Consider the following 26,904-nt stretch of genomic DNA (forward strand, 5'->3'; position numbering starts at 1 on the left):
AATCATTACCACTCTCCCTTTATCAGGAAGAGGAATCATTACTACTCTCCCTTTATCAGGAAGAGGAATCATTACCACTCTCCCTTTATCAGGAAGAGGAATCATTGCCACTCTCCCTTTATCAGGAAGAGGAATCATTACCACTCTCCCTTTATCAGGAAGAGGAATCATTACCACTCTCCCTTTATCAGGAAGAGGAATCATTAGCACTCTCCCTTTATCAGGAAGAGGAATCATTACTACTCTCCCTTTATCAGGAAGAGCATAGACAATGTTGTTCCCACTGTGATGATTAGGATTTATCCAAACCAAACACTGTGGATGGATGGCAGCATTCAAAACTGAAAGTGCAAATCAACCGCATTTAACCATGGCAAGGTGACTGGGAACATGGCTCAGACACGAGACATACTGTGTGTGGCACGACTCCAGACAATCACGGATTATAAAGGGAAAGCCAGACACCACGTGGACACCGACGCCTCGTTCCCAGATGAGCTAAACACCTTCTCTGCCCTTTCAGAGGAAAAAGCATCAAGCTGCCGACGTGGGCCAACCAACGATCACGTTCTCCGTGGCTGACATGAGTAAGTCATTTAAGCATGTTAACCCTCTCAAGGCTGCCGGCCCAGACGGTCCTTAGAGTATGTGCAGACTTGTAGTTTTTACGGATATATTCAATCCCTCCATATCCCAGTCTTTTGTCCCCACTTGCTTCAAGATGTTCACCATTGTTCCTGTAGAAAGCAAAGGTAAGTAGGTGACTATTGTCCCGTAGCACTCACTTCTGTCATCAGTGCTTTTAGAGGCTAGCTAAGGACCATATCACCTCCACCTTACCCAACATCCTAGACCCACTACAATTCACATACCGCCCCAACAGATCCATGGACGTTGCAATCGCCATTGCACTGCACACTGCCCTACCCCATCTGGACAAGAGAAATACATTTGTAAGAATGCTGTTCATCGACTACAGCTCAGCCTACAACCCCTCCCTGTGCAACTGGGTCCTGGACTTCCTGACGGGCCGAGTTTGCTGACGACACAACAGTGGTTGGCCTGATTACCAACAACGATGAAACAGCCTACAGGGAGGTGGTAAGAGCCCTGTTGGTTTGGTGCCAGTAAATAACCTCTCCCTCAACGTCAACAAAACAAAGCAGCAGCTAATCGTGGACTACAGGAGACAGAAGAGCACGCCCCCATCCACATCGACAGGTCATACATGGAGAGGGTCAAAAGGTCCTCAGCGTGCACATCACTGACAACCTGAACTGATCTCTTCACACAGACAGCCTGGTGAAGAAGGAGCAACAGCGAAATTCATCTTGGCCCCTAAGACCCTTTCAAACTTCTACAAATGCACCATTGAGAGCATCCTGTCGGGCTGTATCACCGTCCAGTAGGGCAATTGCACCGTCCGCAACCGCAGGGCTCTACAGGGGGTGGATCACCGGGGGCACACTGCCTGCCCTCCAGGACATCTACTGCACTCTGTGTCACAGGAAGGCCAAGAAAATCATCAAGGACCTCAGCCACCCGAACCACGGCCTGTTCACCCCGCTACCATCTAGAAGGTAAAGGCCAGTACAGGTGCATCAAAGCTGGGACAGAGAGACTGAGAAACAGCTTCTATCTCCAGGCCATCAGACTGTTAAACAGTCACCAATAGCCGGCATCCGCCCAGTATCCTGCCCTAAACCCAAGTCACTGTTACTAGCCAGCTACCACTAGGTATTCTACCCTGTACCTTAGAGACTGCTTCCCTATGTACATAGAGTCATTGAACACTGTTCACTTTAATAATGTGTATATACTGTTTTACCCACTTTATATGTATATACTGTATTCTAGTCATGGCTCATCCTATATACCTATCATTTGTTCTGTATTACATTTGGGATATTTTAATTGTTAGGTATTACTGCACTGTTGGAGCTAGAAACACTTGTATTTTGCTGCACCTGCGATAGCATCTGAAATCTGTGTACGTGTAACATATACGCTGGGAGTCAGAAAGCAGGTGCAGAAGGTGAGTTTAATACTGAACAGACACAAAAGAACAAACATGGGAAGCGTACTGAACGTGAGAGAAAACACCCCAGTCTAATGATAACTGAGGGCTAAATTGAGAGGGGCTGATCAGTGTATTGATAAAGTCCAGGTGTGCGTAATGATGGGTTGCCAGGACCGGTGGTTAGTAAACTGGCGAGCGCCAGAGCGTTGGAGCGCCGGAGCGTTGGAGCATTGGAGCGTTGAAGCGTTGGAGCGCCGGAGCGTTGGAGCGCCAGAGCGTTGGAGCGCCGGAGCGTTGGAGCGCAGGAGCGCCGGAGCATTGGAGTGTTGGAGCGCCGGAGCGTTGGAGCGTTGGAGCGCAGGAGCGTTGGAGCGCCGGAGCGTTGGAGCGCCGGAGCGTTGGAGCGTTGGAGTGTTGGAGCGCCGGAGCGCTGGAGCTTTGGAGCGCCGGAGCGTTGGAGCGTTGGAGCGGGGGTAGACGTAACAGTACGCTACCAATAAACTTTGATTTGATTTATACTGTGGTGTCTGGCTATGAACATGGGAATTAAACCCGCTGCAATATGACTGTTCTCCCACATCAGTCAGGCAACGTATTGTATCTGGACGGCCACAACGCTCATAATAATCACTCATCCTTAGACATATCAATAGAGCCATTTAGATGAAACTGGAAACATAGAAATCTGAAGGGTTCCTCAAGCCGTGAGTTTGGAAAGAGAGAGAATAGAATGAATAGAGCGCTCTGTTGTGTCTGGGACTTGGCTTTGCCAAGCAGCTCATACCGAATGTCTACTTTATGGTTCGGCTGTAACTGCTGTCTTCCTGTCCAAGACATCCCAGTCTGGCTCTGGTCTGGCTCTGCGGGCCACTGATTGACTTGAAGCATGGGGGTTGCAAAGCTTTAAGTTGGAACTCGAAGCCCTTGAGGGTTGTTGGATGTGAACAGAGCTCATTTTGTTGTGGGTTCTACCCCATAAAGGCTACAATTTGTGAGGTAAGGTCCAACCAATGGAAAAATATATTTAATACCCCAATCCATGCACTGCATTTAATGGTGTACTGGGTTATTACTGTACAGTAGATTAATCAAGCTCAAGTGGATCATTAGTATCCGTGTCCTACAGAGAATAATCACCATATTATTATTATTTTTTACTTTGTTGCTTCCTTTGGTGTCCAGAAACAGAACTAGCTGTAGATGTTCTCTGTGCCAGATGTTTTTGTTTCAGTTTTTGGAATGTAAAACCACAGCACTTTATATGAATTTGATTTGCACGACAAGCGCAACTGTATAGTTTCCCACAGAATTGCAGCTTCTTTCACCATGTATACCGTCAAACCATTTCAACACAAGTAAGACTAAAATAGGGTGTAGGCCTATTTATGCACGTGTTGTCCATTGCTGCACAAATGAGACGTGTAAATGTTCTGGGCGCCGAAGGCTCCAAGAGCACAACAGCAGAATGAAGAGATGGTAATGCCAATAAGTCTTCACGTCATGCATAGTCATCTCTTTTCTGAAAAACACATTGTTCAGAAGGGGGAGGGCAGGTCTTGGGTGGCAGAACCAGTGGTGTAAAGTACTGAAGTGAAAATACTTTAAAGTACTACTTAAGTAGTTATTCGGGGTATCTGTACTTTACTTGACTATTTATATTTTGGAAAACTTTTACTTTTACTTGACTACATTCGTAAAGAAAATAATGTACTTTTTACTCAATACATTTTACCTGACACCCGAAAGTACTAATTCCATTTTAAATGCTTAGCAAGACAGGAAAATGGTCAAATTTACACACTTATCAAGAGAACATACATTGTCATCCCTACTGCCTCTGATCTGGCGGACTCATTAAACAGAAACGCTTGCTTTGTAAATTATGTCTGAGTGTTGGAGTGTGCCCCTGGCTATCCGTAAAAAAAAAGCAAATAGTGCAATCTGATTTGCTTAATATAAGGAATTAGAAAGTATTTATACTTTTACTGTTGATACTTAAGTATATATAAAACCAAATACTTTTAGACATTTACTCAAGTAGTATTTTACTGGGTTTTACTTTTACTTCAGTCATTTTCTATGAAGGTACCTATACTTTTACTTCAGTCATTTTCTATGAAGGTACCTATACTTTTACTTCAGTCATTTTCTATGAAGGTATCTAGTCTTTTACTTCAGTCACTTTCTATGAAGGTACCTATACTTTTACTTCAGTCATTTTCTATGAAGGTACCTATACATTTATTTCAGTCATTTTCTATGGAGGTAACTAGTCTTTTACTTCAGTCATTTTCTATGAAGGTATCTATACTTTTACTTCAGTCATTTTCTATGTAGGTATCTAGTATTTTACTTCAGTCATTTTCTATGGAGGTATCTAGCCTTTTACTTCAGTCATTTTCTATGAAGGTACCTATACTTTTACTTCAGTCATTTTCTATGAAGGTACCTATACTTTTACTTCAGTCATTTTCTATGAAGGTATCTATACTTTTACTTCAGTCATTTTCTATGAAGGTATCTATACTTTTACTTCAGTCATTTTCTATGAAGGTACCTATACTTTTACTTCAGTCATTTTCTATGAAGGTATCTAGTCTTTTACTTCAGTCATTTTCTATGAAGGTACCTATACTTTTACTTCAGTCATTTTCTATGAAGGTATCTAGTCTTTTACTTCAGTCATTTTCTATGAAGGTACTATACTTTTACTCAAGTATGACATGTGGGTACTTTTTCCACCACTGTGTGTGTGTGTGTGTATGTGTGTGTGTGTGTGTGTGTGTGTGTTTGCGTACATGCATGCTTGAGTGCATGAGTGTGTGTTTATCTTTTTGTGTGTGTGTGCGTACATGCATGTTTGTTTATCTGTGTGTGTGTGTGCGTACATGCATGTTTGTTTATCTGTGTGTGTGTGTGTGTGTTTAATCGCTTTATTATGTAAATGTATTTGCAGGGCGAGGTGGTGTGAGGGGGTTAATGGAAAACTTCTAGCTCCTTTACAGAACACAGAGAGGAGAGGGGAGGTAGGCTATTGAGCGAAGGCATGTGGATTCACTTTAAGAGGCTGACAGGAAGCGTGCTCTGGGTCCTTCCTCTAGGGCAGTGGTTCCCAAACTGGGGGTGGGGGGGTCCCGGTTTTCAACTTACTCTTGAAAGTTGTAATAGTAGAATGCACAAGGTGCAATTTTGAAATTGGGTTGCATCATCAGTTCCTCTTGTCATGTTAGTCAGATGCAGACCTTAGAGAGCTATTTAGTTGTCCAAATCAACTAGCGCATGTCAGCTAATGTTTTTTTATTCAGGTTTATTTAGATTTATTAGCCCATAGATATTGACATTTTTTTGTGGGGTGTGAACAGTTTGTGTCATGAACAGTGCTTGTGCCCATAGAAATAAATGGGGTGCATGTGCGCGAGCAGGGGGGGGGGGGGTGTTCTCCAATGTTGGAAGGGGGGCCCAGAGTGAAAAAGTTTGGGATCCACTGTTCAAGGACACAGACAGGCAGTGGGCCACAGGTCGCTCAGCTACACTGCTCTGTTCTTAATGGCTTAAAGTACCTCTTCATAACCTCTACTTCTGCTCAGTCTTCTGTTAAATTCTTTTTTAGTTCTCTGTTGTTAACCTGCGCCTCATCTTTTCTTTCAGAATCTACAATCCTGCCTATGGGATGTAAGCAATACTCTTACTTACCTGAAATGTTAACATATCCACTCACTAGCTAAAAATGTATGAATGAATTGTATGTATGTATGAATTTACAACATACATTTTTATTCAGAGCACATCAAACTGTATTTCTATGTGGCGGACTGGCAGGCGGTGTTGTTTGATTGGGTAGAATGGGCCAGTGTGTACTTTGCCAAGAGCTGTTGGCATGGGTAGACATTAGTCATGTGAATAGTTACTGTAAAGATCCAGAGAGAGATACTAGATTTTAAATGCTTGCTTGTCTCCGCTCCTGTCAAAGGAGCCTTTTTCCCTTCACAACTCTTCTATCCCAAATTTGATTATGCCGTTTGCCCAAAGAGCTCGTCGTCTGAATGCCCTTGTTCCCCCATTTCCCTGGAGGAAGGTCTGACGCGCACCAGCAGGCTTTGAACCCCCCCAACCCCCTTCCCTTCTCCTCGTCTCTTCTCTAACCTCGTTACCAAAGTCTCTCTCTTCTCTCCCCCTCCCCCTCCACCCCGCTGCCCTTCTGTTCCTCCTTTGGGTTCACCGCTTCACAATGAGTGAGACATATAGCCTTGAATTATCATCAGAAACGATCACATTAGCATCATATAGACTTAGCTCATACAGCACTGTGTAATGTACTGCTCAGTGCTGTGACAATCTGCCTGTCTATAGACAGAACATCCAGCTGTTAATCAACATTAGCTACACACTTAGATTTCCCTCAGTCATACCAGGCCCCAATGTCAACAATCGCAGTGGGACAGCATCAGTGTTTCATGAATGTTTACAGATGTTCGACTGAAGGACACACAAACCAAGCCGCCGTGTGGCTTGTTTCTGTTGTAGAGTGACAGTTCTGCTGAGACCAGGGTCAGAGAGTTGTTGTCCGCTTTTTTCTCTCTGACAATAATATGACCGTTATTGTATTACTGTATACTTTCTTATATACAACACATGTAGTATTTTAATAGTAACCATGAAATTGATATTTTACTATTGAGCATTCTATAGTATAAGTTTGTATTTCAAGGTTGCCTAGACATTTCCTGAACAATAAACCAGGAAACCAAATGCCTGCTTTTCAGTCACTGGCAAAGTTGTTTAGGCATTTTGCCAAATTATTTACATTTTTCTCTTGTGTAGATAGCCATGCTGCATTCATAATTGAAAATCACCTATGCAGGAAAGGTCATCATTGTCAACTCCTCACTACAGTTGCCTTGTGGTTTCAAATGCCACACCGGTGCAACTGCCACTTTCATTACCCTGCGTCGGTGTGAAAGTACAGACTCAATTTGAGAGAGAGAAAGGAACGGCATTCACCTAAAAGAGCCGTTACAGAAAGGTGCTCTTGTTCCTTTCAAAAGCCTCTGAGTTAAGGTCTTGCAAAACACAGTTGCTTAATAAGTCATTCAATAAAACTGTCCAGTTAACATTTTATGGCCAATTCCACAGGCCTCTGCAGCGCTTGGTGTTTTGACTCTTCGGAGACGGAGTCTAAAAATGTGTTTCTTTCACAATTTTCTGTAAGTTTATGTTCTTTCTACCCACACTTAAAAACCTAAGAATAGTTCAGTTGTTTTGTGTTGGGTTAGGTTGGGTCAGCATTATGTCTTCCAGCCAAGGTCTTCATAGGCATCTGTTTCTTCATAAGTCCGGCTGGCTGGCCTGGCCACCCTGGCCCTGCTTACAGGCAAAACAAAAGCCCTCAGGTGACTCTTGTTAACCATAGAAGTCAGTCTAGTCCGGTTAATTCATCCAAGGCAGTGCAACTGGTGGAGCCAGATCACCCCCAAGCTACTCCAGGACAAGCCCTGTTAGGAACCCTTTGGATTGACCTAGTTAGGTATAGTTGTATAGTTTTGTGGGTGCATCCATGATGACTCCTTGGTTTGACATGGAATGCCGTATGAAACTGTTACGGTCCTACTGGGCCTTGTAACTCTATACCCCAGGAGGCACCCCGTGGGGTGAGCTAGCCGACTGGGACCCAGGTCTCTCGACCTACTCCGTGTGACCTGTCCTCTGCTGTGATTGGCTGGTCAGGGACCCCTGTAGTCTCAGTGGGGGGTCCAGCTTGGGGTGGAATTTCAGAGCAGGCTAGTGTTTCCACACCTGTGGGGGGTCCTGTTGTGTGAGGAGGGAGAGGTGGGAGACAGAGAGACACATAAAAGACAACTGCAAGGATGATGTTTTCTCACAGGGTTTGTGCCTAGAACACCAAAAAATTGCCTGTCTAATGAGCTTCATGCGCACTTCCTCGTCTCCTTCCCACGTCTACATGGTCATGATAGATCTGCACAGCCCTTGTTTTTATTGAGATAAAGAGGAGCTGAAAAGCATGTTTAGTGTGGTTTTCTTCAAAGGAAGAAAAGCTGCAGAGTGAAAAGACAGTTTGCTGATGGAGCAGATATGTCGTCTGGGAAAAGGTTGGATGCTTTCCATGCTGATGATCAGCCTCTGAAGACGAGAGAGACGCTCTCCCTTAGGAAGGACTAATACCCGGTTTCCCGATTGCGATGGAACTAATGCTTATGAGTGTTTTAACAATGCATCTTTCCTGCAACAGCCGAAGATGTAACCTTTTTCCCAAAACACCATGCAGAGAGAAGTCGCTAAGTGCATCGTTTGAGCATTTGTCGCTACGGATAGGATCGAAAGAAAGGCAGCAACTCTCTCAATTCAAATCTTAACGTAGCATTATAATTATTTCACAAAACTGACAACGGATCAGCTCCTAGAGAAATATTACCACCTACGGCTGCAAATATTGAGGCGGTTTATTCCAATGTTTAATCGAATAAAAATGCACAAAATCACTGATTTGGCACATCATTGGGCACATTGTAGGCACACGTCATGAAATATGTTGAGACAAATTTCAGACAGTAGCCTCAATTTATTGATCATGAAATAGGCCCTGTATTTATATTTTAATGCAGTCATCTCTGTTTTCATTTGAAGCACATTTTTACACTACAAATGTTTGTTTCAATTGCAAAGACATTGGTAACTTTGTATTTGTAGTCAGCTTTGTTCTGAAGTAATTGGCGGTCAAAAAGAGACGGATAAACTATGTGATTCTATGTTTAGCAGAGAGATCTTCTTTGTATAAAGTGACGTGTTAGCTGTTCTACAGAGTGGTCTGTGGCAGGCTTTAGAGTACAAATGTTTTCAAGTGCAACGTTAACAACGATGGTTTTGGCAAACAGCTCGGAGATTTAACGATGCTGCCAAGAATCTTCTAACGATGAACTTCGCCTTAAGATGCTTTTGGGAAATCGTGTCCAGGGTAGTGATGAGCATTTGATATCCAGAGACAGGAGAGTGAGAGCTGACGGGCTCTGTCTGTCTGTCAGTCAGTCTGTCTGTCTGTGTGTCTTTGGGCTCTTCTCCTCTTTACAGTGTGTGCTCTGCTTTGATAGCTGATCTGCTTTGATGAAGGTCCAGTCAAGGGAGAGAGTGTCGTACAGTGCAGCAGAGTAACTGTCAGAGCAGTCATTTTGCATAATGAAAGACTGCTGCCTTGGATTTTTCCTCGAAGTGAAAAGCAAACACCTGAGGTTCATGGAGTGTAACAGTGATGAACCTCCGGCTCTGCTCTAATCACAGAACAGCACAGTGAGCCGCACTGCGCCGTGCTGGACTGAAGTCGGGCAAGGATGGGGTCTTTCAATTATAGTTCCTTTCACAACCTTTTTGGAAGTGTTTTACATTAGTTTTACATTAGTGTTTCACATGGGTAAAACTCTTCAAGTCCACACTTATATTTATGCGCAACCATATGTCATTAATGAATAAGAACTAGAGAATAAGACAACACAATAGCCTATCTCAAGGGCACATGGGTAAAACACTCAACGTCCGCGCACTCCAATGCACAAGTCTCTCTGGTGCAGGAAGGGAAAGAATGGAGGGATGCGGAGGAGGCTCTTTAATTCCAGAGAGGAGGCCGACCATCAGTCTGAAGATGGCTGAAGGGGAATGGCGTTTACGATGGTTGCCCTGGCGATTGATATCCTTGCTGCTAGGTCCTTCTCTGTGTACACCACCGAGGCCCTATCCTTGAGGGCTTGGAGAGCTGCGCTTCTCTCTGTGTGGGAAAGATGCTTTTATTACGTCCCTGATCCATGAAGGGCCCGATGAACTTTGACCTTGGGCTTGATTGCCCTGGTAACGCCAAACAACGACAGTGGCCATTCTTTAAGAGGACTAAACGAGGACTGCAAGACCCCCACCCCAGTGATTTAAAAAAAACTTTGACTGTTGAAAAGCTATATCCCATAAATACAGTCAAAATACTAAATTGTGTTTTTTAGACACAACTGCAAACTTAAAGCCATAGGGCAGTCAATGAGTTGGTCTGATGGGAATCTGTCATCAGCCTCCTCCCTTGCTTGAGGATCAATAAAGGAGCAATAGAGAATGAAAGACTTACATGGACCACCTATTGAGATATGCTTTTTGTTAAGTAAATCAGATGTTAAATAAAGTGAAAAGGAGACTGGAGTGCCACTTTAAGCCTCATAAATAGCCTAAATGATTTTACTGTAATTCACCAGAAGGCAACCAGTGGACATGACACATAGAGATGGATATGCGTTGCTAACCCGCAGTTTACAAGTGTTTCCTTAGTGTTTGGCGTTTCTACGAGACTGTTGCGAGAACAAAACGTTTTATTTGCGTCCTACCCTTTATTACGAATGCAAATCTCCATACCTTTGTTTCATTAGCACATTGTCATTATGCCTTTGTCCCATTAAGTGCTCTATCATCATGGCTCTTTTTCATTAGCGTAGTCGTATCTAAAGACTTGCTTTCATTAGCACCGTGTTGCAAAGGCTGTCTTTTCATTATAGCACTCAATGTTTAATGAGAAAACCCCCTCGTGTGTTTACACTGCTCCTATCCCTGACCGCCATTAATGATAATGCTGATTGACTGTTTGTGGGGGATGTTTGAGCTTGTCCCCTAAAGATTGGATCCTCGCCACAGTTATTAAACCCAACGAGATCCCTCTCCTTCTCTCTCCTCCTGTTCTCATCCCTCGCTCCAGTTGGAAATCAAAGAAAAAAGTGAAACATTCCTGTAATCAAGGGTGCACTGCATGAGCCAAGAAGACACGGCGGAGCAGCAGTATGATAGATGCCTTTAATGACAGATCACTAGATGACAGATCACTTGCGTTATAGAGCTCTCAACAGGAGGACCTGTACACACAGGCCTCTCTTCTACTGCTACATTTTCATCATTCACTTCGTCTGCTTCAAGAGGAGGAGAAATGAAGCGTCTTTATTAAAACCAAAATCCAGAAGGGTGGATAGCAGGAAAAACAACCCCCGAATGTGTAGTCATCAAGAAAAAGAAATGCATCTAGTCGATGTGACACTCCCTGAACGGCTGAAATGGCATATTAATATCAGCTCTATGCTGTTTCTCAAAAACAATGAAAGTAATGTGCAGGGTCACATATCAGGTCAATGCAAGAGTTGATTAGGTAGGGTCTTGTCGCCTCTACTTTTGACCTGACGGTGAAAATGACACTGAATTCATTTGTGTTCTGTTTCCATCAGAGGAACATCTAATTTGCTCAATGAAACTACAAGGAACAATGTTCCCCCTCACGTAATATCTGATTCTCTTCACACTCCAGTCCTCTGTCTCCCACGGTTCCAGCTTTAGGTAACATTCCCAGCATTTGAATGACATACTGTAGCTTTACTGTGTCCCGTGGGAAGATTATTCCAGTGGATGGCTAGCGGACTGTTGTTTTTGGCCCCTGTCTACTTGGTTTACACCTGATTTTGGAAAAGTCGAACTTGACTGGGAGCCTTAGCTCATATGCTAACTTGGTAATGTTCAGTGACATGGCTCGGAGCCCTATGGCATGTGTCATTGTCCAACCAGGATTTTGCTGTTGCTGTGCTCTCAGAGGAGACAGGGAAAGTGTGGTGGGGTAGATTTGATGGACCATCTATGTGTGGTCTTAGTTTACTTGCAGAACCATTTTACTGAGCATTAAAATGTATACATTTATAGAGATTATGTGTCCCAAACAACCCGTTATGTGTCCCGAACTTCATTTTAATGTGGGCAAAAAGTTTGTTATACTTCTTGCTAATACCTTTAGAATGTGACAACAGTGAAGTATCAGACAAACAGGGTGACATATCAACTTATTCTCCTTTCAAACATGTTTATTCTTTAAAAAAAATTCTGCTTCTAAGTGAGCAGTAAGTGAGCAGTCTTCATGTCTGTTTTATTTAATTGAAACTAGAGGTCGACCGATTCTTATTTTTCAACGCCGATACCGTTAACGATTATTAGAGGACCAAAAAAAAGCCGATACCGATTAATTGGCGATTTATATATATATATATATTTGTAATAAATGACAATTACAACAATACTGAATTAACAATGAACACTTATTTTAACTTATAATGCAAAAATATAGTGTTGGAAAAAAGAAAGTAAAAGTAAAAGTGCAATATATGCCATGTAAAAAAGCTAACGTTTAAGTTCCTTGCTCAGAACATGAGAACATATGAAAGCTGGTGGTTCCTTTTAATATGAGTCTTCAATATTCCCAGGTAAGAAGTTTTAGGTTGTAGTTATTAAAGGAATTATATGACTATTTCTCTCTATGCCATTTGTATTTCATATACCTTTGACTATTGGATGTTCTTATAGGCACTTTAGTATTGCCAGCGTAATCTCGGGAGTTGATAGGCTTGAAGTCATAAACAGCGCTGTGCATCCCAGCATTGCTAAGAGCTGCTGTTTGAATGAATGCTTACGAGCCTGCTGCTGCCTACCACTGCTCAGTCAGACAGCTCTATCAAATATCAAATCATAGACTTAATTATAATATAATAAACATACAGAAATACGAGGCTTTGGTCATTAATATGGTCAAATCCGGAAACTCTCATTTCGAAAACAAAACGTTTATTCTTTCAGTGAAATACGGAACCGTTCCATATTTTATCAAACGGGTGGCATCAATAAGTCTAAATATTGCTGTTACATTGCACAACCTTCAATGTTATGTCAGAATTATGTAAAATTCTGGCAAATGAATTACGGTCTTTGTTAGGAATAAATGGCCTTTCAACAGTTTGCAACGAGCCAGATGGCCCAAACTGCTACATATACCCTGACTGTGCTTGCACGGAACGCAAGAGAAGTGACACAATTTCCATAGTTAATATTGCCTGTTAACATTAATTTCTTTTAATTACATATGCAGGTTTAAAAATATATACTTGTGTATTGATTTTAAAGAAAGGCATTGATGTTTATGGTTAGCTACATTATAGCAACAATTGTTATTTTTTCGCGAATGCGCTTTTGTTAAATCATCAAGTTGAAATAGGCTGTGATTCGATGATAAACACTTGTTATGCAACGCAGAACAAGCTAGTTAACCTAGTAATATCATCAACCATGTGTAGTTAACTAGTGATTATGTGAATATTGATTGTTTTTTACGAGATAAGTTTAATGCTACCTAGAAACTTACCTTGGCTCCTTACAGCCATTAAGGTCCTTTTGATGCTACACTCAGCCTGCCACGCAGTCTCTACGGGAATTGCAATATAATCGGCCATAATCGGCATCCAAAAAGGCAGATTACCGATTGTTATGAAAACTTGAATTCGGCCCTAATTAATTGGCCATGCCTCTAATTGAGCCTGTTTAAGAGGATCTCAGCTTGTCTGCGTTTGTTCATACAGGTCTGGGCTTGGTGCTCCATGTGCATCGCTGGCATTTGGATTATTCTATTATTCTAATCAAATGTCTGAGGAATGTGCTTGACAGGCACAGCCCACCCCTCTCCTTAGAACATACACAAGCATGCATGCACGCAGTAATGCACACACACACACACACACACACACACACACACACACACACACACACACACACACACATACACACACACACACACACACATGCATGAGGCAACCCGCACACATGCAAGCGCACTCACACACACTACACACACACTCCTGACCAAAGCGTCAACATCCCAGATGGCTTATCATGGGGAACTAATTCAATATCACTGTGCCTGTTTTAAATGTCATTGGATGAGTTCATCTGGAGTGACATGTTTTTCATGGACCAAATAAAGGAGCTATATTGGGCTCGGAACAGAGCAGAACAGAACAGAACAGAACAGAGCAGAGCAGAACAGAGCGGGGGGGCTTCTATGACCAACGCTCTTAATATCTGCTGGAAATCTAATGGTCCTCATGAAGAAAATAATAAAGTCAAGATTTGAGGAGCTCTGATGATGCCAATGAGATTCTCATGAATTCCTTCCAGTCGATACAGGCTTGGTAAATCTTCCACTGACTGACTTTTTTCTCTAGAGGCTGCCAAGCCTGCCATGTCAGTCACAGAAATAGATGCCTTTTCTGATGCTATTCATTGGGTCAAAGTGGATTTCAAAGGTCAGAAACGGAGCTCTGGTTGATGTACTGACTGTGATGGGGCTTTCATTTGATATTGGTTGTTTTGACACTGTTGTCAATATACTATCTCTACGGGGTTTTCTGTCTCGCCTACCTACTTCTTTTTCTGTTCAACTCATCATGTCATGTGTAGACATATACAGGATGGTGTGGAATTAAATGGGAATGGCCGGACTAGCGGGGGCACAGAACATTCAGTCACCCATTGTCCGAGATAATGACTTCCCTATTGAGTCTGACCCTGGTGACCTCGGAGACAGACAGCAAGATGCCCCCACCCCAGACCCTCCAGGCATCCCTGCCATTTGGCATTTTGCCCACACAGATTTCCTAGCCCCAGCTCCATGCCTCTCCACCCCTGCCTAGCGTCCTAACCAGCCTCACACGGGCGGTTGCCGCTCCTGGTCACCTGACCCTGGGCATGGCTATGAAGCTGACATGGAGCTCTGAGCTATCCTCATCTTCTGGGTTAGAGGGTCACAGAGACACAGTGCTCTAAATGTGAGAGGTTGCTGGGTCTCCATGTGACAGGGGAGATGGATGTGTAACCTGCTGGTGGGAGGGAGGCCGGTCAGAGATGACGGGTACAGCAGAGATCCTTAAAATCTTCCCTCATCCCCTCTCTGTTACCATAAAGGGCAACTTGTAATCTGTATCGACAGGCCTATCCAGGCAGCACCCTTCACCATGTTCAGTACCAGCAACCCTCATCTGAGCTTTCTCTCTGTTAATGTCAAAACAATGTATCGTCTTCATCCTGTCTGGCTGTTCTAACAGACTCCCTCTCCCTCCCTCTGCAGGGTTCCTAAAGCCCCAGTGCTCGCTGGCTCCGCCCCCCCAGCGAGGACGCTCGGGGGAGGCCTGCTCCTGTTTCACCGGCATGTGTCACCTCCACCACCCCCGGATATCTACAGGTAACACTCAACGCCATCTCCACATCCCCTCGCCATCTTCCCCGTCATGGCAGACTCCGCACCTGGGAAGACACCTGTATCAAATAAGTATGAGCTAAGATTTGCCAATGGATAAAAATAGTATATAGTTACAGTGTATTATACAGTACATTTTACATACTGTATAAATTGTTTTATTTGGTGAGATAAACATACAATTCCTGGTAGTAGGAGCATTTAGTGTAGCAAATTTGAATGTTCTGAACATGCCATGCCAAAGCAGTATATCCACAATGCAAGATGTTGCTTGTTCCGTTCCATAGCTACACGCACACACCCACCCTGAGGTGTAGAGCTATCAGAGCCAGAAATGTTGTTTCCATGCAGGGTTCAGCCAGTCAGTCAGTCAGCCTGATGATTCATGTATTCTTTGCACGTGGAGGCCCGGTGATGGACATGTTAACAGTGGTGCTATGAGACAGGCCTCTGCTCTCATCACCTCCGTTTTCTCTGCTAGGTCAGCCGGGTCAGGTGAGGTCAGCGTAGCAGTGCATTCTGAACCTGACCCTCTGGTATGTGGGGATTGAGGGACTGTACTGTGCTGTTGCTGTGTTGTTGCTGTACGTGTGCATGCCCTGCTGGTGGCTTCATTGGCTGGGAGAGGAAGACTTGTGACTGAGTGCTTGTTGTAACTTAACACCCATGTCATGTGAGGGGAACATGCCTCGGACAAAGGCGACGAGACGACAACACCCAAACAGTGGCACCTTGGATGAATTTACAGGAGAGGAGAGTGGTACATTAGTGTGATTTTGTTCTATGTGGAACTTCACAGACAAAGCCCTGTTTTAGCTTCACAACTTTGAAAGGTTGTTTTGAAAATCGAATTTGTCACATGCGCCGAATACAACTGGTGTAGACTTTACCGTGAAATGCTTGTTTAGCAGCCCTTCCCAACAATGCAGAGTTTAAAATATAGTAAGACAAGAAAAATAAAATACACAAGAATGGAGCTATATACAGGAAGTACCAGGACCAGATCAATGTGGAGATATATACAGGAAGTACCAGTACCAGATCAATGTGGAGATATATACAGGAAGTACCAGTACCAGATCAATGTGGAGATTTATACAGGAAGTACCAGTACCAGATCAATGTGGAGATATATACAGGAAGTACCAGTACCAGATCAATGTGGAGATATATACAGGAAGTACCAGTACCAGATCAATGTGGAGCTATATACAGGAAGTACCAGTACCAGATCAATGTGGAGCTATATACAGAGAGTACCAGTACCAGATCAATGTGGAGATATATACAGGAAGTAACAGTACCAGATCAATGTGGAGCTATATACAGAGAGTACCAGTACCAGATCAATGTGGAGCTATATACAGGAAGTACCAGTACCAGACCAATGTGGAGCTATATACAGGAAGTACCAGTACCAGATCAATGTGGAGCTATATACAGAGAGTGCCAGTACCAGATCAATGTGGAGCTATATACAGGAAGTACCAGTACCAGATCAATGTGGAGCTATATACAGGAAGTACCAGTACCAGACCAATGTGGAGCTGTATACAGGAAGTACCAGTACCAGACCAATGTGGAGATATATACAGAGAGTACCAGTACCAGATCAATGTGGAGCTATATACAAGGAGTACCAGTACCAGACCAATGTGGAGCTATGTACAGGGAGTACCAGTACCAGATCAATGTGGAGCTATATACAGGGAGTACCAGTACCAGACCAATGTGGAGCTATATACAGGGAGTACCAGTACCAGATCAATGTGGAGCTCTATACAGGGAGTACCAGTACCAGACCAATGTGGAGCTATGTACAGGGAGTACCAGTACCAGATCAATGTGGAGCTCTATACAGGGAGTACCAGTACCAGATCAATGTGGAGCTCTATACAGGGAGTACCAGTACCAGACCAATATGGAGCTATATACAGGGAGTACCAGTACCAGATCAATGTGGAGCTATATACAGGGAGTACCAGTACCAGACCAATGTGGAGCTATGTACAGGGAGTACCAGTACCAGATCAATGTGGAGCTATATACAGGGAGTACCAGTACCAGACCAATGTGGAGCTATATACAGGGAGTACCAGTACCAGATCAATGTGGAGCTATGTACAGGGAGTACCAGTACCAGATCAATGTGGAGCTATATACAGGGAGTACCAGTACCAGACCAATGTGGAGCTATATACAGGGAGTACCAGTACCAGATCAATGTGGAGCTCTATACAGGGAGTACCAGTACCAGACCAATGTGGAGCTATGTACAGGGAGTACCAGTACCAGATCAATGTGGAGCTCTATACAGGGAGTACCAGTACCAGATCAATGTGGAGCTCTATACAGGGAGTACCAGTACCAGACCAATATGGAGCTATATACAGGGAGTACCAGTACCAGATCAATGTGGAGCTATATACAGGGAGTACCAGTACCATACCAATGTGGAGCTATATACAGGAAGTACCTGTACCAGATCAATGTGGAGCTATATACAGGGAGTACCAGTACCAGACCAATGTGGAGATATATACAGGGAGTACCAGTACCAGATCAATGTGGAGCTATATACAGGGAGTACCAGTACCAGATCAATGTGGAGCTATATACAGGAAGTACCAGTACCAGACCAATGTGGAGCTATATACAGGAAGTACCAGTACCAGATCAATGTGGAGCTATGTACAGGGAGTACCAGTACCAGATCAATGTGGAGCTATATACAGGGAGTACCAGTACCAGACCAATGTGGAGCTATATACAGGGAGTACCAGTACCAGATCAATGTGGAGCTATGTACAGGGAGTACCAGTACCAGATCAATGTGGAGCTATATACAGGGAGTACCAGTACCAGACCAATGTGGAGCTATATACAGGGAGTACCAGTACCAGATCAATGTGGAGCTCTATACAGGGAGTACCAGTACCAGACCAATGTGGAGCTCTATACAGGGAGTACCAGTACCAGATCAATGTGGAGCTCTATACAGGGAGTACCAGTACCAGACCAATATGGAGCTATATACAGGGAGTACCAGTACCAGATCAATGTGGAGCTATATACAGGGAGTACCAGTACCATACCAATGTGGAGCTATATACAGGAAGTACCTGTACCAGATCAATGTGGAGCTATATACAGGGAGTACCAGTACCAGACCAATGTGGAGATATATACAGGGAGTACCAGTACCAGATCAATGTGGAGCTATATACAGGGAGTACCAGTACCAGACCAATGTGGAGATATATACAGGGAGTACCAGTACCAGATCAATGTGGAGATATATACAGGGAGTACCAGTATCAGATCAATGTGGAGCTATATACAGGGAGTACCAGTACCAGATCAATGTGGAGCTATATACAGGGAGTACCAGTACCAGATCAATGTGGAGCTATATACAGGAAGTACCAGTACCATATCAATGTGGAGATATATACAGGGAGTACCAGTACCAGACCAATGTGGAGCTATATACAGGGAGTACCAGTACCAGATCAATGTGGAGCTATATACAGGAAGTACCAGTACCAGATCAATGTGGAGCTATATACAGGAAGTACCAGTACCATAGTTTGTCATGGACAGTGCTTGAACATGCTGAAAGGGGGGCCTGAGTGAAAAGGTTTGGGAACCCCTGACCTAGACCACCTTACACTTGCAACTGTCAATGCAGAACATGTGAATGAAGGAGGCCGTGTGTATTCAAAGGGTCTGACAATAGAACAATATTGAACAAAAGGGACTGTAGAAAAGCTTTAGCCAGGCAGAACAAGAACCCACTACCCTCTCTGTCTCTCTCTCTCCCCCACACTTACTTTTCCACGGACACGTCTCAGCACGATCTGTGAGGTGGATACACAGTTAGTTTGTTCTCCCTCATGGTTGTGTGTTGCTACATTTTGGACTGTCAGAACCCAGTGATGGTGGGCACGTGTCCTGTGCAATTCGATATTTTTCTAGCACACCAACTCTATAAGTGGTTACTGTTACTGTATAGAACTGTGTGAAAGGTCAATGTTTCTACTTGAACTTTTTCCTTAATTCAAGCCACGACCACATGAAATAGTTATCTTTGCCTGGGTTGATTTAGTAATGTTCCCTCTGAACTGCGCGCTGCCGGGCAGCTCTCCCAGGACCACTGCGTCGAAGAAATATCACAGGAAGAGACAAACGAGATAGAACTTCACTCAACTCTCTCGGGTTTTCCCCGTTAGTTAACACTATCAACGTGTCCATTCCTGTGGCAATTGTCAATTTTAGCCACTTTCAATGCCGCATACCGAAACAAAACCAACTATGCACCAGATGTTGTAGGAGGAAAGCATCAGAGAAGGATTCTATTCCATTGGCACACATGACACAGACCTGTGCGGCATAACCAATCAGAGCTGCAGTAGGCCTATATGCAAATAGACCATTGCCGTATGGATCTGTGCCGTTTACTTTTAACTGGACTGTTTGCAGCATGAGTGGTCGTAAGTAGATGCGCTTGTTTTGAGATCAAAGCAAGAGTTGAATGTAGGCACGTGTGCACATTTTTGTTAATATCCTTTGCTAGTTAAAGAGTTGTTAGCCTAGTTATAGATCATTTGTAGTCAGCAATGGGGGAGTGGTTGTTTTCTACAAGAGCACAACATGTGTACATATCTAGACATGATGAAAAGCCAGTCAGGTTAAGAGCTTTTTTTTGTCTTAAAGGGGCAGCGTTGTATTTTGATACGGGCTTGAATAAGCTACGGGTAACTTCATTTGTCTGATTCTCTGTAATAAGGGTGTGGGAATAATAATACATTTTATTTTGAAAAGTGGTTTCTTGCAGCAAGCAACACAACATATTTCAATGTTAATAAGTTATGGGATGCATTTTCTCCATTGTTTTTGATGGTTGACCACTCTGGTAGGCGTACGTTATTATGAATTAGGCACAGTAGCCTACTTGGACACTGTTAAAACTGCAACTGAAAGCAGATACAGCCTCGGCAGACCTAACATTTGCTCAGTTACTAAAAGAAATTGACCGAACGTTACTGACAAGTGACGTGACGGGAATGTGCGAGACGGTCAGATTGTGTTTTCTTATCTTTTAAGTGTTTCGCTATTTTGCAAGTTCAGTGGTGTTTCCCTGGCCTAGCTGCTCAGAGCAGAGAGAGAGAGAGAGAGAGAGAGAGAGAGAGAGAGAGAGAGAGAGAACTGTGAAAGCAGCATTGTGGTTTTAGTCACAGAGAGGATCAGTAGTATGTACAGCCTAGCTAGAGTCGGTCCTTTATACCCAGAGTCATAATCATGGATCTAATTATGGAATGTGTTGCTGTAAATCTCTCATCACCACATCCAGCACACACACCCATCCTAGCCCGTCCGCACATCGGTGTGATTGTCCTCTAATCCTGTCCCTCGGCCTCCCGGCCATAGCCACAATGACAAGCTGCTGTGGAGGACAAGGGGGGCTGAGTGAAGACGTAGCAGAGGATTCTGGGAAGGTTGGTTGGCCTCGCCCGGGGAGTCGACTCCAGCGATGATGTCCTGAACTCCCGGCAGCACAGTGATGTGGCCACGCTCTGGTTTCAGGGGTTTCACATTGTTTTGAGTTTTCAAAAACTAACCCTTACTGGAAAGAGACCGTGAGAAACAGTATTCAGGGCTTTTTTCTTTTCCAGAGATCATTTTAAAAGCAATCATTTTGTAATTTATTTTTAAAGAGACCCCCCAAAAAAGCTGAGAGGAAAAAAAGGGTTTTGGGCAATGTGTTATGTGAAGTGAGACTGCAAGAGAGCTTTAAAACAGGTCTTTTTGAAAGGCCCTCACAATGCAGGCCTTGTGCAGTGATTTGGTCTGTCCTCGCGGAGCTGAGCGGAGGAATGGAAAAGATTATCCGCAGGAATGTCTGGGGTGCCCTCAAACGGAGCGGGCCATGTGACTAGCCAATGGGAGAGAGCCCTGCCGAGCGGCTGGCTAATTTCTTCCTGATGAACTCAGCCTCCTGATTGCCAGCACTGAACTCACATATGTCCCGTTTTTGGAGAGACCAAATGACAGGACATAGAGAAGGAGAAGGAGAAGAGGGGTTGAAGTGTTGGAGTATAGGATTGCTGGCTCTCCTTTTTTATTAGAGTGGGTAGTATGGGTGTGGTGTTGTGGATTATGGTGCATTTCAACCAAAACAAAATGATCATTAACTAAACCCTAAACCTCAACTAAATCTTGTCATAAATAATGTGGAAATTGAGCTTGAGAAGTTGAGGTGACTAAACTGCTTGGAGTAACCCTGGATTGTAAACTGTCGTGGTCTAAACATATTGATACAACAGTAGCTAAGATGGGGAGAAGTCTGTCCATAATAAAGCGCTGCTCAACCTTCTCAACAGCGCTATCAACAAGGCAGGTCCTACAGGCTCTAGTTGTGACGCAGGACTATTGTTCAGTCGTACGGCTACAAGGACAATTGGCTCAGATCAGGGCAACACGGCTGGCCCTTGGATGTACACAAAAAGCTAACATGAATAATATGGATGTCAGTCTCTCCTGGCTCAAAGTGGAGGAGAGATTGACTTAATCACTACTTGTATTTGAGCAGTGTTGACATATTGAATGCACCAAGCTGTCTGTTTGAACTAGTGGCACACAGCTCAGACACCCATACATACCCCACAAGAGATGCCACCAGAGGTCTCTTCACAGTCCCCAAGTCCAGAACAGACTGTGGGAGATGCACAGTACTACATAGAGCCACGACTACATGGAACTCTATTCCACATCAAGTAACTGATGCATCAGTAGAATCAGATTTTTTTTTAAACGGTAGAAATACACCTTATGGAAGAGTGGGGACTGTGACTCAACACAGACATAGACACAGACACATGTACACAAACACACGATAACATACTCACTATACACACACGTACACATGGATGGTGTATTGTAGATATGTGGTAGTGGTGGAGTAGGGACCTGAGGGCACACACTTAGTGTGTTGTGAAATCTGTGAATGTATTGTAATGTTTTTAAAATTGTATAACTGCCCTAATTTCGCTGGACCCCAGGAAGATTAGCTGCTGCCTTGGCAACAGCTAATGGGGATCCTTAAGGAATACGAATACATACAAAAACCATATCACTACCTCTGTCTGGGTCACTCCCTCTCCCTCTCTTTACTGACTCTCACAGTCCACTCTGAGTGGGAGTGGGAGTGGCCTCCAGGTGTGTGCTTAGTCTTTGATTGACCACTCTGATGTCGTTTTGGTTAAACAAGCAATAATTACGCCTTAAGCCAAGCCCTATTAGCTCTCACCACAGTCCGTAGCTGACTTCATTACCCAGTCTCAGAATTATCTCACTACCTCGTAAATCCTGCCAATTAATTTGGATCCCATTTACTATTCTGCAGGACTTGGAAAGAAGACATAGAGCTGAGCCAGAGTAAACTGCAAGGAACCACTGAGGAGAACTGAACACGCACATCTAGCAACCTCCTGACTGTGTGCGCACTGTGTGTGCACTGTGCGTGTGTCAGAGAGTGTGCGTGTGTGCTTGTGTGTATAAGTGGAGGCTGCTGAGGGGAGGACGGCTCATAATACTGTCTGGAACGGAGCTAATGGCATGGCATCAAACACATGGAAACCATGGAAACCATGTGGTTAATGTATTTGATACCATTCCACGTATTCCGCTCCATCCATTACCACAAGCCCGTCCTCCCCAATTAAGGTGCCACCAGCCTCCTGTGGTGTGTGTTATGTGTGTATTGTTTGTGAGAGAGAAGCTCGGCAGAGCTTGAGCAGCGCTGGGCTCAGGCAGTCGGGAGTAAAAACGGTCAAAAGTGATGGGACTCCAGGCAGCATGTGTTTGTAGACCTTGTGGTCACACAGCGGGATTTGCGTGCTGGGGGACGTTCCAGTGGCTCCCAGCACCTCGTATTTCCCGAGCGGGGTCCCACAGAGGTGAGGGAGGTCGAGGAGAGGGAGCTTGTTAGGCCCAGCATGCTCCATGCTCGCTGCTCTCTAATTGGCTGGCTGGAGTCCGTGCACTCCCTGGCTGCTTCCTGCTGGGTCAGGAGCCAGAGGCGCCAGAGCACCAAGCTGCCGATTACAGGCCCCTGCATACACAACCACCACACAGACACAGTCTATAATAGTCAAATAATAAATGTGTGTCTATCACAGCATTTCTGGATGCTGATCCCACCAGAAAATAAAATAGCCTAACAGTTGTTTGTGTCCAGTAAGACCAGTGTAATATCTTGGTATGTTCAGTGTGTGGTCTGGGGCCTGTCACCTCTGGGATAAGCTCTGCTAACAGTCTCAGCTAATTGGATGTTTGGATTCATATTGTACTCACTAGATACTGGCTTTAGGCCTAACATATACAGCCACCTCCCTCCACCCTGTTCTGCAATGATTTACAAATTCCATACGTCTGAATCAGTTGGACTTTTTGGGGATGAAAAAGGGATGAAGGGAAATGTCCAAACCGTATAACATCATCATGGCTAGATTTGAATCCCTGTTCTGTAGCTCTATACAGTACGTAAACATGCGAAGATTGAGAACAATGGCAAAGGCCTAAATTCTTGCCTGATTAATTCCACTCTATTGTTCTGAATCGTCAGACTAATTGTGGAGCAATCCGCCAGCTAATTGAAAGCAGCTCAGTTTCAGGCCACAATCCATAAATCTCTGCATTGGTCTCATGGGAAACACATAAATCAACTTCTGATGTAAAGATGGGTTTGATTTAAAGCTATGTTGTGAATGGTAAGTTATGTGTGTGGCTTTTCAATGTCTACAGGGTCATATCCACTGACTCTTGACCTGAATGAATACATGATTTGTGTTTGCATGTGTACATGTGTGTGATTATATTGCATGTGTACATGTGTGTGATTATATTGAATATGTACGTGTGTGATTATCTTGCATGTATACATGTGTTGTGATTATCTTGGATGTGTACATGTGTGTGATTATCCTGGATGTGTACATGCGTGTGATTATCTTGGATGTGTACATGTGTGTGATTATCTTGGATGTGTACATGTGTGTGATTATCCTGGATGTGTACATGCGTGTGATTATCTTGGATGTGTACATGTGTGTGATTATCTTGGATGTGTACATGTGTGAGATGATCATATCTCAGAACTGATGGGTGTTGGAGAGGGAGTAGAGGAATGGGGAGACATTGTACCTGCCTTTGACACCTTCCCAAGGAAAGGGAGCCGTGTGCCAGCAGGTTGGGCAGGGCTGATGTAGCTAGAACGCCAGGGACCTTCCGCTTGGCACAGAGTGGCTGCAGCCATCCATAGTGGGCCAGGAGAAATCACAGCCACTAAGCCTTTAATAACACTCTGAGCCCATAATCCCTGCAGAGCACCATCACACTGAAATGCTATCTCATTGTTACAGCTCAAACCGTAGGAGGAGGGAGGGAGGGAGGAGGGAGGGAGGAGGGAGGGGGAGGGATAGCCATAGGTTCACACCTCATCATACACCCCAGAGAGGCAGAATTATGTTTTTACTTGAATGATTATCACTGTAAGACTGTTGGGCTCAGAATGCCTCGCTAAACTCACATTCAATGCAAGAATCTGAGATCGAATGCGAGTATTAAATCCCAGTGCTGTTCGCAGAGATGTTTTGCCACATATTACAAATCCGTATGGATTTGACCCCAAACCTGAAGTCAGATGTTCACCGTACCAACGCTGCATCTGAAAAACAGCCTTTTCTTCTATCTTCCATTAAACATGAATAAGCAAGTTCTCATTCTCGCGGCCCCATGTTGCTTAATGCAGTACAGTATGTTAATCACAGCAGGGGCACTCTGAGTACTCCTCAGAAATATATGGGTAATCTAATAAATGCCATGAATATAAATGAATATGTGCATGTTAACCCAGATATCTGAGCCGTGCTCAGTGCTAGCCGCTCTCCTCCCCAGTGTAGTTCGACTAGCTCTCATCATCCCTGATAAAGACATTAAAAGGAAGAGAGGCTATTCTGACTGTCACAGCAGCTCTCTCTGTTGACACTGCACAGTGTTGGACTGCCATCCACCTCCCTTAACTTGAACCAGTGATAAACATGAGGAGGACGAGAGTGACGAGAGAAAAGCATCAGTGTGGGTCTCTCCCACGTTTTAGAATTGCCCTCCCGTCAACCTAACCATGCTAGTTTAAGATGTACTATTCAGCCCTGAACAAACATACTGTTGCCGGGAAGAAAATGTGTACCGTAGTGCCAGAAAATGATGATGTACTGGCCAAGAGAGTTGAGAAGTCAATAAAGGAAAAGGAATCATATTTAGCCTCTATGAAAACAACTGGTTTCTGAGGACAGTGGTTAAAGGGGAAACTAAATATAGTTTAGTTTGTGATATATAGGAATGTCATCTGTTACAGGGTCCTTTTTGTTCATCCTCATTTGCTCACGACTGGACTGGGATCCAAACCAGCCATGTCGAATAGCTAACAGTAGAGGGGTCACACATTTTGGACAGGCCTAAAGAAAGAAGCCAATTTAAATGATTTATTTATCGATTTCTATTTTCTTCCCGACCTATGCATGCTTCCCTCTCTGTGCTGGAATTACTGCCGTCGTTCCTAGAGGTGCTTACTTAACTGTTAACAACAACAACAAAATAATGTGAACATTTTTGGCTGGGCTGCCCTGTAACTGGACCTCAGAGTGTAGTTCGGAGCATACTGTAGTTCGGAGCATACTGTAGTTCGGAGCATACTGTAGTTCGGAGCATACTGTAATTCGGAGCATACTGTAGTTCGGAGCATATTGTAGTTCGGAGCATACTGTATTTCGGAGCATACTGTAGTTCGGAGCATACTGTAATTCGGAGCATATTGTAGTTCGGAGCATACTGTAGTTCGGAGCATACTGTAGTTCGGAGCATATTGTAGTTCGGAGCGTACTGTAGTTCAGAGCGTACTGTAGTTAGGAGCATACTGTAGTTCGGAGCATATTGTAGTTCGGAGCATACTGTAGTTCGAAGCATACTGTAGTTCGGAGCATACTGTAGTTGGAGCATAGTGTAGTTCGGAGCATATTGTAGTTCGGAGCATATTGTAGTTCGGAGCATACTGTAGTTAGGAGCATACTGTAGTTCGGAGCATACTGTAGTTCGGAGCATATTGTAGTTTGGAGCATAGTGTAGTTCGGAGCATACTGTAGTTCGAAGCATACTGTAGTTCGGAGCATACTGTAGTTCGGAGCATACTGTAGTTCGGAGCATACTGTAGTTCGGAGCATATTGTAGTTCGGAGCATAGTGTAGTTCGGAGCATATTGTAGTTCGGAGCATAGTGTAGTTCGGAGCATACTGTAGTTCGAAGCATACTGTAGTTCGGAGCATACTGTAGTTCGGAGCTTATTGTAGTTCGGAGCATAGTGTAGTTCGGAGCATACTGTAGTTCGGAGCATATTGTAGTTCGGAGCATACTGTAGTTAGGAGCATACTGTAGTTCGGAGCATACTGTAGTTCGGAGCATATTGTAGTTTGGAGTATACTGTAGTTCGGATCATACTGTAGTTCGGAGCATAGTGTAGTTCGGAGCATACTGTAGTTCGGAGCATACTGTAGTTCGAAGCATATTGTAGTTCGGAGCATACTGTAGTTCGGAGCATACTGAGCATACTGTAGTTCGGAGCATACTGTAGTTAGGAGCATACTGTAGTTCGGAGCATACTGTAGTTCGGAGCATACTGTAGTTCAGAGCATACTGTAGTTCGGAGCATACTGTAGTTCGGAGCATATTGTAGTTCGGA

At 44.0% G+C, this 26,904-nt stretch overlaps 1 protein-coding gene across 5 annotated transcripts in view; it reads left to right on the forward strand.

Moving 5' to 3' along the window:
- Positions 1-26,904, forward strand: part of LOC115146915 (retinoic acid receptor RXR-alpha-A-like) — a 169,258-nt gene that overhangs the window by 22,596 nt on the left and 119,758 nt on the right. For 2 of the 5 annotated variants that reach the window (XM_065004809.1, XM_065004810.1), the window contains exons 2-3: positions 5,669-5,692; positions 14,982-15,095. In XM_065004809.1, the coding sequence (XP_064860881.1) occupies positions 5,669-5,692; positions 14,982-15,095 (138 nt within the window). Of the gene's footprint in view, positions 1-5,668; positions 5,693-14,981; positions 15,183-26,904 lie in introns of all 5 variants that reach the window. The other 3 variants (XM_065004806.1, XM_065004807.1, XM_065004808.1) reach the window with 2 other exon arrangements.

This window comes from Oncorhynchus nerka, linkage group LG19, assembly GCF_034236695.1.
Source record: "Oncorhynchus nerka isolate Pitt River linkage group LG19, Oner_Uvic_2.0, whole genome shotgun sequence".
Taxonomy (NCBI): Eukaryota; Metazoa; Chordata; class Actinopteri; order Salmoniformes; family Salmonidae; genus Oncorhynchus; species Oncorhynchus nerka.